General features: G+C 45.7%; 1 protein-coding gene across 5 annotated transcripts in view; it reads left to right on the top strand.

Moving 5' to 3' along the window:
* ASAP1 (ArfGAP with SH3 domain, ankyrin repeat and PH domain 1) overlaps positions 1 to 12816 on the top strand; it is a 2617237-nt gene extending 2604421 nt beyond the window's left edge. For 3 of the 5 annotated variants that reach the window (XM_069621634.1, XM_069621632.1, XM_069621636.1), the window contains one exon: positions 12180 to 12446. In XM_069621634.1, the coding sequence (XP_069477735.1) occupies positions 12180 to 12254 (75 nt within the window). In that variant the 3' untranslated portion in view covers positions 12255 to 12446. Of the gene's footprint in view, positions 1 to 12179 lie in introns of all 5 variants that reach the window. The other 2 variants (XM_069621633.1, XM_069621635.1) reach the window with 1 other exon arrangement.
* The last annotated feature ends 477 nt before the right edge of the window (positions 12817 to 13293 follow it).

Genomic DNA, 13293 nt, shown 5'->3' with positions numbered 1-13293 from the left:
TGGTGTTCCTGGGCCTGGTGTGGGATACACGGCAGAAGAGGGTGTTCCCCATGGGGGACAAGGTGACCGCGATCCGATCTTCAGTCTCCCACTACCTCAGCAGGTCAGTCACCCCAGCCTGGTGGTATCAACACCTTCTGGGAGTACTGGCAGCATGTCACCTGGCAGTCCCTTACACAAGGCTCCGCATGAGGAGACTCCAGCTGCATTTCGTGGATTCCTGCGACCAGGAATCTGGCATCCGGGGGCTGCTATCTCCATTCCACAGCACCTGGACCATGACCTCAGATGGTGTGAGCAAGAGAACATTTTTAGTGGGCAGGCCATTCCGGCCGTCCCCCCATATAATAAACCATTACCACAGATTCCTCACTACATGGCTGGGAGCCACCCTGGAAGCGCACTCGGTGTACGGTCTCTGGGCTCAGACAGACCGGCAGAATCACATCATCTGGCTGGAGCTTATGGCTATACAGTTGGTGCTCAGGTCCTTCCACCCGACCATCAACGGCAAGTCAGTGTGCATCCAGACAGACAACACGACCTGTATGTTCTATATCAACAAGCAGGGGGGCACCAGATCCCTGCAGCTGTGCGACTTGACGCTGGACATCTGGGAATGGGCTTTCAGCCAGGGAGTGTGGCTGCCAGCAGTCCACATTCCAGGGGATTCCAATCTGGAAGCGGACCGGCTCAGCCCCCTCACCGCTGACAATTACAAATGGCAACTGAACAGGAGAATTCTCCAGGAAGTGTACAGCAGATGGGGCACCAAACAGACCTCTTCCCGACAGCTCTCAATCGGATGTGCCAGCATTTCACGTCCTGGGGCGAAGGGGGCGCAACTCTCTATGAGACGCACTCCAGATACCCTGGAACGAGATGTGGGCGTATGCATTCCCACTCACGCCACTAGTGCACAAGGTAGTGACCAAGATCAGGTACTCCAGGAACCTCCGGATCATCCTAGTGGCGTCTTGCTGGCCAGCGCAGCCCTGGGTCTCGGACCTGCGGCAGATGTCACTCCAGATGGAGATTTTACTCCCCCTCGAGAAGGGCCCTCTACTAGCGCAGCAGGGAGGTGCAGTGCTAGACCTAGCAAGCCTGGTTCCTGAGCAGCTGACTCTCCAGCACCTCCAGCTGTCGTCTGACAACCTAGAAATCATACAAGGGGCCAGGAGCCAGGCTACACGTAAGCAGTAAAACAGCAAGTGGACAAGATTCTGCTTTTGGGCTAAAGAACACAGTGTGAACCCACTGACATGCACCCTCGACCAGGTGTTACCATTCTCAGCCTATCTTGCCAGGTCTGTAGTCCAGGTTGATACCTGTAGAACGTAGCTGGCAGCTATCGGTGCATATAGGAACTCCAACTCTCATCGCCCAATCCTGTAGTAAAAAGGCACCTCATGGGGATGACCAGGCTGTCCCCACCCACCCCCCGGTCAAGCGTCCTCATCCTGTCTGGGACTTGAATGTAGTCTTAAGCGCCATAGCACATAAACCATTTTAGCCAATGGCATAAAAGATATTAGGTTGGTCACACTAAAGACAGCCCTTCTTGTTGGACTCACTTCGGCTCGCAGAGTGAGTGAGATCCAGGCGTTATTTGCCTCAGTCATACACTAGATTTCACAAGGACACACCACAAATTCCTTCCAAAGGTGGTTTCATCCTACCGTATCAGTGAGGAGAATTTGCTTCCCGCATTTTTCCCGGGCCCCAAGGAAGATGCAGAGAAAACGCTCCTGGCTGGATGTCAGGAGGATGTTAAAATTCTACCTTGACGGAACAAAGGGCATTCGTAAGACGATGCGCTGTTTGTAACATTTGTAGGCTCTAGGCCTGGACAGCAGGCCTCCAAGGCATCCATTGCTCGAATGGATGACAGCAGCCAACCAGGAGGAATACAAGGTGCAACGTAAGGATCCGCTGCAGGGAATGCACGCGCATGCAGTAAGAGCTAATGCGACAGCAGTCGCCTTCCAGCACCATGTTCCCTGGCAGGTGATCAGCAGGGCGGCAACATGGGCCACGCCTTCGGCTTTTTGCAAGCACTACTGTTTGGATACCAGTGCCAAAGCTGATGCAGCATTTGGACAGGCGGTGCTGCGCAATCTTTTAGCTTAAGAGGTCAGGTTCTCCTCCTCAGGGCATTGTCAGTTGTAATCGTTCATACAGGATGGAAGAAAGGGGACGGGATGTAGGAGTAATTGTTACTCACCAGAGTGACTAATGTACTCCTAGTCCATAGTCCCCTTTCCTCCATACGTCCCACCATCCGTCCCCCAATAATAAGACCAGTGAGGTTGTTGGACTTTAATACAACCGATGTGTCAAAAGGGGAAGTCCTGAGTTGTGCTCCGTGGCACCCAAAGATGTCAAAGCTCCGTGCAGATAAGAAGAGCAATCGACTGGGGTGTTAATTAGCCTGGGGACTCTGGCAGCCTCAAGGAACAGCAGCGGAGTACCCGTGGTAGAAATTAGACCGCGGTAGCGACGACCATCCCAGAACAACGTGCCGGGTTGGTGGTGCCTAGCGAGCTCCCCATTAGGTGAGGCAAACAGTTGAGAAATCTGGACTCACCCCCCTCCCCCATCCCCCAGTGAGGTTTGCGACTCAGGCTAGGTTTATTCAAGTAATTGGCAAAGAGGCAGCAGCGGCCCGGTATACTTGAAGAGAAGTTGCCAGACCTCAAATGCTGCAGTGCAAGGGATATTTCTATACTGTACGGCTCCTGCTCCTGGTGTTCACAAGCAGCCAGGCACATTGAGCCACAAACTTCAAAATGGTGGCCTCACCCCAAGGTAGGAGGAGGCTCCGGAAAGGGGCAGCCCCCCTAGACGCTATGGTAGATTTGGCAATTTGCGGGGAGCCAATGTTTAATGGTTGCACAAGGTATGGGATATACTTGCCATGGAGTGGATCACTTCTAAAATACAGGGCGAGAGACCAATTTCTCTGTGAATGGGGGCTGATACTTGATTACATGATACAATGGTGTCCCACCACTTGAAAATATTGGACATATTGTAATGCCAGATGCCTGTGCGAAGGAAGATTGCAAAAGGATCAGACACGAATGGGATGCAGATCATGATGCAAAGGGGGTTCTGGGGGAGGGTGAGGGAGTAAGGGGGAAGTTGGAGGGGTAGAGGGTTTAAAGTTGACTGAAAAAAGTTATTATACTGTTTTGGAATGTTAATACTTATTTTGAAATGCCAATAAAAAGAAAGTAAAAAAAATAAATGGCTCTGCTGGCCTCTCAGGGCTCCCTTCCCCAAGCGTAGGCCCCTCTGGTCTCAAACAAAAGTTTACACGGTTCCTTCCATGGGGCAGTGTCAGGCTTTTGAAAACACCAGGTTTTTGATCTACCCCTGCACGACCACTCTGACTTCTGACCCCTCTCCTCACGCTTTGTATCTTTTCTTCTGTCTTGTTTCACTTTCTTTTTTTTATTATTTTTTTTGTTTGGATCCAATAGATCTTTACAAAATTTAAAAATCAACATTTTACATATTTACCACAATAAAAATACAATTAACTTACAGAACATTTCAACAAAATACAAGACGGGCCTAGAAACAATATATCAAAAGAAAAAAGATAAAAGACCTAAAAAACAAAGAGAAAAGAAAGAAATAACAGGAAACCTTTATTTGCCCAAAAACCTGCATTCCATACTACATTATTAATTTCTACAGCTATATTAAGCCGTAATAACTGTGGAGGCATTGATCCCAGACTGCCCAACGCTTTAATGGGCCATGCCAAGTTTAGAAAGGACCTGACCTACTGCAATCGTCAGGGCAGTGTTATGCCCCGAGATCAAGCGATTCCAAAAGTTCTCTGAATGCAAGCAGTCCATTTTATGCACACATTTCCCAAAATAGAGGACTCTAGTCTCCCAAGTTCCTTTGCATTCTATGAGTAAGTGATGCAGATTTTGCTTATTTTGAGTTACACAGATTTTACAATACGATATGATGATCTGGCTTTGGCCTCTAATGCTTAGGATCTCGCCTGTATGAATTAGGTTTAGGCAGGCCCTAAGGAAAACGTATCTTGATTCACTACTGGTATGTTTTGGCAGATAATTGGGCAAATCTCCCACATTTCTTTCCACTACTAGGAATCCATTCTTCGGTTTTACCAGCCTCATTTCCAGTCCTGTTTTAATCCAGTCCATTGTTTCCAGTTCTTTCTTTGCTTTCAATGGATTCTCTTTCAGGGTTGTTACTGTTGAATCGGCTCCTTCCAGATTTCTTTTAGCTTTTATGGCCAGCTGATGGAGAATCTTATAACTGTCCTTTTGGAACTGATGATTGACGTCTTCGTAAAGAGTCTTTTTGTGGAATTATTATTAGCCTGTAGAGAGATAACAATCTCTAAGTTACCTGTTGCTGCAATGATTTTAGGCCAAGCTCAAACCTTAAGACCTGAATGGGCAGACAGCTGGGCAGGCCCAACAAGCTCTTCCAAATGTGACCCTCCACCTGTTGCCAATCCAAATCCCAGAGGTTTTGTTGGGCCTCCAACCCATACAATATCACAGGAATTACTTTGGCGTTATAAAACTTTATTAATGGTTTGATTGAAAATTTACAAAGTTCAAAGAAGATCTTTTTCATCTGTGGTATAGCTTTATCTGCTTTGGATCTGATTTCAAGTTCCACTTTACTCACTGATGGATAGGCAAACATCGTGTAACCCAGATAGACTAATTTGTCTACCCTTGTAATAGCCTCTCCTTCAAACAACCATTTAGCAAAGTTAATTTGCTTTTTTGGGTGTTTCAGCACCATAATGTTTGACCTTCTTGGGTTAACTTGTAGTCCATTTAGTTTAGTGTATTCACTAAGCCCATTAAGTAAGTACTGCAGACCTATTGCTGTCCTGCCAATCAGGACGATGTCATCTGCATAGGCGAGCCAAGAAACCTTAATGGAATTGAGTTTGGGACTTGCCATGGTCCATTTTTGTAGAAAGTCTCCCAGATCTGACAGGTATAGGTTGAAGAAAAAGGGGGCTCCCATACAACTCTGTCGCACACCTTGCTCCACACTGATTGTACTAGAAAGATGACCAGCCTCATCTAATCTTACCATGAGCGAGGTGTTTTTGTGAAGCTCAATTAAAATCGCCAGGAGCTTGTTTGGGAGACCCCACCTTCTCAATTTTGCCCACAAAAACTCCCTATTTACTAGGTCAAATGCTTTAGAGAGATCTACCCAGGCTCCAAAAAGCGGACCCTCTCCAAATGTCCTTGTATGTTCTTCTAGTAGACTCAAGGCGACGCCATTTAATGTTGTAGACATTCCTCGTCTGAAGCCTGTTTGGAATTTGGAGATGATGTTACTTGATTTGGCCCAATCCTCTAGCTCTAACAAGAGTATCTGCATGAATATCTTGCTCTTTATGTCCAAGAGAGCGATTGGCCTATAATTTTCGGGCTGTGATCTATCCCCTCCTTTGAAGAATGGTATTATGATTGCTTGTTTCCAAGAAGGAGGGAAGCATTTTGACTCTAGTATTTCCCTATAGAGCGTATCAAGAAGTGTTGCCCAGGTGTCAACGTTAAACTTCAAAACCTGATAAGTTAGCCCGTTTGGGCCCGCTGCCTTTGATGATGAGGCGCTCATTATTAGGTCTTCTATTAGTTTTACATCAAAGTTAAGTTCCCACTTGACGACCTCTTGTTGATTTTCCATAATAGCTGACGTGTTTTTAAAGTTCATTGTCAGGTAGTCTATCCACCTTTTTTCTGGAACCAGGTTGCATTGGGTGATGTTACTGGCTGATTTCTTTCCCTTACTATTTATCATTGACCAGAAATAACGGGTATTATTTTCACAAAGAGCCTCCAGCATCTGTTTATTGTCCTGTTGATGACGGAGGATCTTTCTTGACCGTGACCATTGCTTGGAGTTCCAAAGCAGCTTTTTCTGTTCTATATGAAGTTCAGATGGGTTCGTAATAGAGTACTTCAGCCGTCTAACTTCACGCCTTAAGGACCTTTTTTGGATCCATGACTCCTCATCAAAAGATCCATGACTCCTGCTATCGGGCGATGCACTGACCAGATGAATGGCTGAAAGCAGAATGGTTTACAATTCTCTTTTTTTCTTCTAATGAGATACAATTTTACTTCTCATTCAAATGTCTCCCCTCTCTTTTGTATTTAACCAAGACTGCTTTGCCTTTCCTCAGTAGTAGGTCCTGTGAGTATTTAACCGACTTATCTTTCATTGAGCTCGTAATTTTAACTCTTAGCCGAGCATGATCACTCCCTTCTCTCCAGATTATTTCCATAGATGTTTCATTTGTAATTTTTCAGAGACAAATACATAATCCAAAGTGGAGGCATTGCCACAGGACCATGTTGTATTCGAAGGGCAGTCACCTTCAGCAGCGCCATTTAGCATAAAGAGGCCCCATGAATTTAGAAACTCTGACCACTGTCTCCCAGCCTTGGAGATTTTTGCCCATTTTAATGTGTTCTTCCTATCTTGAGTCATGATACATTGCGTATTCAGATCACTGGCCAAGATCACACTGGCATCACCATAGAACAATGCAATTTTCTCCAACACTGTTGACAACGACCGATGGAATTGATCAAGGCTACATTGCGCTGGGATCCAATAAATGTTCACTACTACAAGAGAAGGAAAATCATGGACGGACTGTAGCTTAACTTCACATGCCAGGATTCCTTCCTTCCTTTCCATTATTCAGAAGTGACATTTTTGCTGAATGCATTGTTAATTCCAAGCAATAATCCCCCCCGACGGTCGTCCTTTAGATTTTTGACTTGCCAGGGTTGTGAATATTGTGAACCCTTCTATTTCTATTGGATGTGTGTGCCAGGTCTCCTGGAGTAGGATAGCATCAGTATTTAAAAAGAGATCTTTCTTTCTGCTATTTGCAGTAAAAGACTTTGGGCCACGGGTGTTCCAACTTGTAATAGTAATTTCATTATGCCTAAAGACTCTGCTGTGTCAACCCCAGCTTTAGTAGTACTTGAGAGAGGATCTCTGGGAGTGCTGCTAAGGTGCTGGCCTTGATTTCACCCGAGTTTCCCCAAGCTGGCACTTCTGGCTCCTGATTTGAGATTCCAACAGCGTTTACGCTTTCTCCTTCAGAGGTAGACTTCTCGCTGTTTTGACCCATTTGTATTCCTCTTTCACCTTTCTTTCCACTTTGCAGTGCACGCCTGCACCTTCTTTCTCTTTGCTGTGTCTCTTGCACACTCCTCTTGCTTTGTCATGCCCATGGCACATTCTTTTCACTTTGCCGTTCACCCTTACACATTCTTTTCATACTTTCGGGTCACTTGCACCCTCTCTTCTGCTTTCGGTTTGCTTGCACCCTCTCTTTCCTTTCTAGTTCTTTCAAATGCACTTGTTCTCTCCTTCGGATAGCTCGCACCCTCTATTCGCCTTTCGGGTCGCTCGCGCCCTCTCTTCTGTCTTTATCTTTGTGCCGTTTGCGCACCTTGTTTCCTTGCTTTCTTTTTTCTGTGCCGCTTTCCACAGGGTTTCTCTCGCTCTCCTGCTATGAAACTCACCCGGATAGCGCAGCGCTGGCAGGCAGCTTCTTGGACTCTGTGGGCCGAGGTCAGGGTCTCACCACCTGCCCCTCAGACGCCCCTGGGACCGGCACAAATCCCAGGGGAACTAGCACTGGCCTGGACACGGCCAATAATTAGCAACTCGCCTTACTCCGGCTCCATGGAGACACGGCTCCCTCGCCACGCTGCAACCCTCCAGCCACACAGGGTCAGCGTCTCAGCGTCCGCTCTAATTCAGACTTTACAGGCTTCTCATGCTGCAGCCTCCACGTTCCAGCCAGCAACCCAGCTCGCTCCTCCTCTCTGGCAGAACCTCACCTTTTATACCCTGAGGGTCTAGTGGAATCAGGTGTGAATGGCTAAGGTAAACTGCCTGACCCCGCCTGACTGTTAGTGGGACAGCCTAGTGAGGTAATGTGATGGGCTTATCTCTGCTTCTCACTATTATGCCTATTGGTAATCTTCACTGCTCCCAGTCGCCTCTTCCTCGTCCCAGTACTTGTTGGAAATGGGGAGGGGAGATGGAATGGGATTGGCAATATCCCATAAAAGATGAGGGAGAGGGTTTTAAGGTGTAATGAGGAAAGGGGGAATACCAAGTCTCACCCTTGATGATTCTCCTCCCAATCCCCTATGATCCTCCCTTGCTTGTCCACCCCCAGGGTTGGGATCCAAATGCGAGGACCCTTCCCTGGCCACCTGAATAGAGGATCCCGGGGAGTAGGTGGGAGAACACCGTTGGGTTTCTCACGCAGTGCTTAGGCCTGCCTGTGTTTTATCCACCCCCTCATCCTTGTAAGGAAGAGGAGAGGTTGCACAGGTTGGACCCTAAGAAGGCCTTAGCTTTATGTAGCAAGAACAGTAGAGTTCAGGAGGAATGGCCAGATGTTTGTGGTGTGGTGTTTTCCATGTCTCGAAAGTGCTTGGGTGCACCTAAACAGACCATTTCCAGATAAGCCTCTGTATTTCAGAGTGTTACCAGAAGGCAGGGAAAGAGCTACCGGCGGGTATCTGAGCCCATTCCATTACTGCCTGAATGTGTCTCGTGGCGCTGGCGTCCGTTTTGGAAAGGCGGTTCTGCAGATTTTTTTTCATCCTGCCTCCGCATTAGGTACTGATTTGGGAGTCTATCTGATGAGGAATCTGCAGGAGAAAACATTCCATTGAAGGAAGTTACCATCAGAATTTTACAAAGAATACACAGACATACTAGCCCCACAACTGTTTAGAGTGCTTCAGGAGGCATATGAAAATGGCGCCCTCCCCAACACAATGGACACACACTACTAAACCCCATCCTAAAACCGGGTAAAGATTGCAAACACTGTGAATCTTACAGACCCATAACCCTAATAAATCAGGACACTAAAATTCTTACGGCGGTGCATGCAGACAGGCTACGAAGAGTAATAACCGCATTAGTCCACCCAGACCAGACCGGATATGTTCCAGGCCGTACTAACACAACAAATCTAAGGCGCCTGCAGGGTGTAATAGATAGGACAGGGACCATACCCGAAGGTTGCGCGGTAGCAGCCCTGGATGCCATCAAGGCTTTTGATTCTGTTCGATGGGAGTAGCTACTAGCCACACTGCAACACTATGGTATAGGGTAGGGATTTATGAGATGGATACACATGCTCTACGCCACACCAACAGCTAGAGTGCGCATTGGGAAATTTGTCTCAGAAGCCTTTAAGATAGGCAGGGGTACCAAGCAGGCTTTCCCGCTATCGCCCATTCTTTACATCCTAGCACTAGAACTGCTAGCAATCTACATGAGGGATTAATTCCGAGACGCAGGGCTGCACATAGATTGCACAACCAATGTCATCTCCTTGTATGCTGACAACCTACTCCTACACATGTCAAAACCAGAAGACAACCTTGACAACACATACTTAGAGGTCCTAGATAACTTTGTGCATCTCTCAGGGATCATTATTAGCAAGGCCAAGTCTTGCCTGTTCCGTTAGCGGGTTGGGCCGACAAGGCTGAACACCAACTCCCATGCCTAGGACTTAAGGGAGCGTTCATACGTTCAGATATTTAGGTATAAACATGCATCATTCCATTGAAGACACCCACAAAACTAACACATTAAGGGCAAGACAAGGCATAGAAGCCTCTATCAAGCTCTGGAAAAGCTCCCCTTGGCAGTGACAGGGTGGATATCCCTAGTAAAAATTATAATTCTACCCATACTCCTCTATCACTTTGTAAATGTGCCATATCTCATCCCGAGGAAATTCTTCACAGATCTTAATACATTATTGAGTAGTTTTATATGGGGTGAAGGGAGAAAGAGAGTGGCTATGGAAATACTTTGCAGGGACTACCCCGAGGGGGGCATGGGTTTGCCATGCTTTGAACTGTACTGTTTAGCAGCCCAACTTCAACATGTAGCTAACTGGCTAGCAGATGCAGAGACCATAGAACACATCCTCTTGAGCAATATTATATCACCATTCTTCCCAAAAGAAGTGCTGTGGCTAGATAAGGGGAGAATCACACAACCTCCAAAGCTCCTATGGCTAGGGCTTCAAATATGGAATCGGACGAAAAGACTATTGAAAATACAGGAACCCTATTCCCCCCCCCAGATACCACTTGCAGCACTCAATGGAACTAGCAGGGAACACCTCAAGCAGAGTAGGGAGTACTGGGAGCGTCGGGGAATAATCGCAACAGGAGACTTGGCCCCGGAGGACTCAAACTGGATTTTCAAGATATGATTGAGACACATGTGCTACATCCAGGTCAGTTCATTACCTACGCCAGGCTCATCAACCAACCAATTGGAGACAAAATGGCCATCCCTGACGGACTCACATACTGAAGACCCTACTCTATGATGTCACGGAGGGAGGCACATGGTATCCAGAATATATCAGACACTAACAGAAGAGCTCCCGGGAGACAAAAATTGAGGCAGGCAGATGCGGGAGTCGATACTGGACAGGGAACTTACAGACACAAAATGGGAAAAAGTAAAACTCTATCCAAAGAAAGTGTCTCCAAACGCCAGGCTGAAGCAACTGCAGTTTTATATACTCCATGGAGCCTTCCTAACCCTGGCCAGAATATCTTGCTTCCCAGGTGCCACTGTACACTGTACAGAGCTGCCCCAAATGTGGTGAAGAGAAGGCAGACTTAGGCCACATGTTCTGGCACTGCCGGAAATCCGAAGTTATTGGCAGGGAATAGAGCAACGCTTGAGAAGCAGGGGGATAAAGGGACAAGCGTTGACCATAAACGCTTGCCTCCTGGGCCTACAGCTACCCCAACAAAAATAAGGCAATCGAAAAGATGATCAATATGGCATGGGCACTTGCAAAAAGGATAGCAATGAAGTGGAAAGCAAAGGAAGGACCAAAAACAGATGAATGGTGGAGGGACCTTGAAAGATGGACCATAGCAGAGACAGCAGTCTGGCTGGCGAGCGGGTCGAGGGGAAGGCTCCACAGACATCACAACATGGAACGCAATACTGAACTGTTTTCCTCCCCCGATAAGTCCCCTTGAGTGCCCTGCATTGCATGAACCAAAAGAGATACTAAGACCGCAAACTTTAATGAACTGAGAGGAGCTGCAGGACACGAACCCTGTACATAATGAACCCGGAGAAGAGGACCCTGTGAGCAAGTTGGGAGAATGTTTGGGTTACGGAGGCGGGAGGGTGGGGGGGTATTAAAAGACAAATCGATACATAATGTGGCATATTGTGCATAACTCAACCTGTTATGTTAAAAACAAATAAAATATATTTTTAAAAAAATAAGGATTAGAGGCTTGCTGATGATGCACGATTTATGACGGCATAATTGCCCGTTTTATTTCCATCTGCGCCTGGATACGATTTTGTTTATGTGCTTGTTACAAATAACTCAGTTAATCAAACAGTGCCTCATCCATGACTTATCCTGTTGGATGGTTTCACAATTTCTCTGGATGACTGCAAGCTTTTACGTGCATCAGCCTGTAAGTTTGACAACTTATTTCTGAAGATAAATCATGCTTTTTTGGTTTTTAATAGTGATTGTGGGGCAGTAGATGATCTCGGACATGCAATACTAAGGATAGAATTGGATGTACAGCGAATCCCCTACATAGCACCACTGGGCAACATGAAGAGGGTTGTAGTCCCCAGCCTCTATTCACAAGTCATTTATTTCTTTGGAGTTTTATAAGTAGCACCTCCAAAGCAAAAGGAAGGATAACAGATATCTGCTCTTTAACAGGCTTTGAAAACATTCACATTAAGTTCAGCGGGAGCATTGAGAAGAACAGAACACTGATTTGTTCAAGGAGGGGGAGGGCAAGGGAGAAGTGCAGGGACATAAAAAACAAAGGAAGGAAGGAAGGAGTTGTTGAAGACCGTACAATAGGTGCGGAATAAAGTGTAGCCTAGCTAGTCTAATGGATAGCTGTGTGAGGTCGAAAATAAATGCAATGTATGATGTCATTTGACCCCTCCCCTCTTCTTAATACATTTTATATTTTACTTCTATGAAATGGTACTAAAATATTAAATCGAAATGTGTAATAAACAGAATCAAATTCATTCAAAATGTTATTTAACAAATGGTGCTTGTTTTATTTCAGATTGGTCACATTGAAGGAGAGATGGCGAGAAGAGGAGTCTTTCCTGTGTCTTTTGTGCACATCTTGTCAGATTAGCATAACAAAGAACTTGTACATCTGTCAATGGGCAGGTTATTTAGAGGAGGTTACCAGCTTCCGCCTTCTTGTACCTTTGTGCGCAAGTGTGTAAATAGCTATTGGTACAGAACGTCAATCCATTTAAAGTACACCTTATTAGGTGAATTATATATGTATTGTAAATAAACTACAATTCTGCCTTTGCCAGTATTAAGGTAACCTTGGAACATGGCACACCTTTTAGGCTTGTTGAAGCCATACAGTGTGTCTACCACTTACATCTGTCTTTGCTGTTCAAATATATGTACATTCCGTGCCAGCTGTCCAGGTATAGCCTGTTTGTCAATTAATTTTCTGTTTACAGCCGAGTGTTCATTCTCAAAATAACCTCAGTATTCACAAATTAGTTAGCAAACATTATATTAAGGTTTGAAATTCAGGATGATAGGCCTATAAAATTACCTTTTTAGCTACATCTGTATAAATTCTGTTTACAATATGAAATTCTTCTAGGTATTTATTATAGAAAGAGTGGAGTATAAAGAAGGAATTGAAAATAAAAAAATATCCACTGAGCAAATGATGATCTGTATCATTTCATCAGGCGTAAATGTTTAAAGTTTCCAGTTATCACTAAGACATAAAAACTCACTCGCCGCCCCCATATTCTCCACATGCACACAATACACCATTTCGTACTTGCCAAGTGTCCATTATCACTCGCCAATGACTAGAGACAAGTGCATGCAGACTTTGAAGCCTGATAGGAAGGAATACAGCAGCTCGTGTTTCGAGTTTGCAGACAAAACCTTGGAATGCATTATAACTGTGGGACTTGCCCTTTCTAAAAAAGGAATGTTTTTTATCTGAAAACCACTTTTCTCCAAAATGGGGTCTGGCATGCATTCACATGCTCATGAATATTCCCGTTGTCAGGTCGGGAATCCTCGGTAAAAGAAAAAACTGTTTCAATTTCACTTACAAACTGTATTTCTCCTCTAAACCAATCACTGTACTCTGGGTCCTACAGCCCCCAATCAATGACCAACCTCTCCCT

Source organism: Ambystoma mexicanum, chromosome 5q (assembly GCF_040938575.1).
Source record: "Ambystoma mexicanum isolate Mex_15411 chromosome 5q, UKY_AmexF1_1, whole genome shotgun sequence".
NCBI lineage: Eukaryota > Metazoa > Chordata > Amphibia > Caudata > Ambystomatidae > Ambystoma > Ambystoma mexicanum.
The sequence above is the reverse complement of the archived record's forward strand: the minus strand, read 5'-3'. Positions and strand labels throughout refer to the sequence as shown.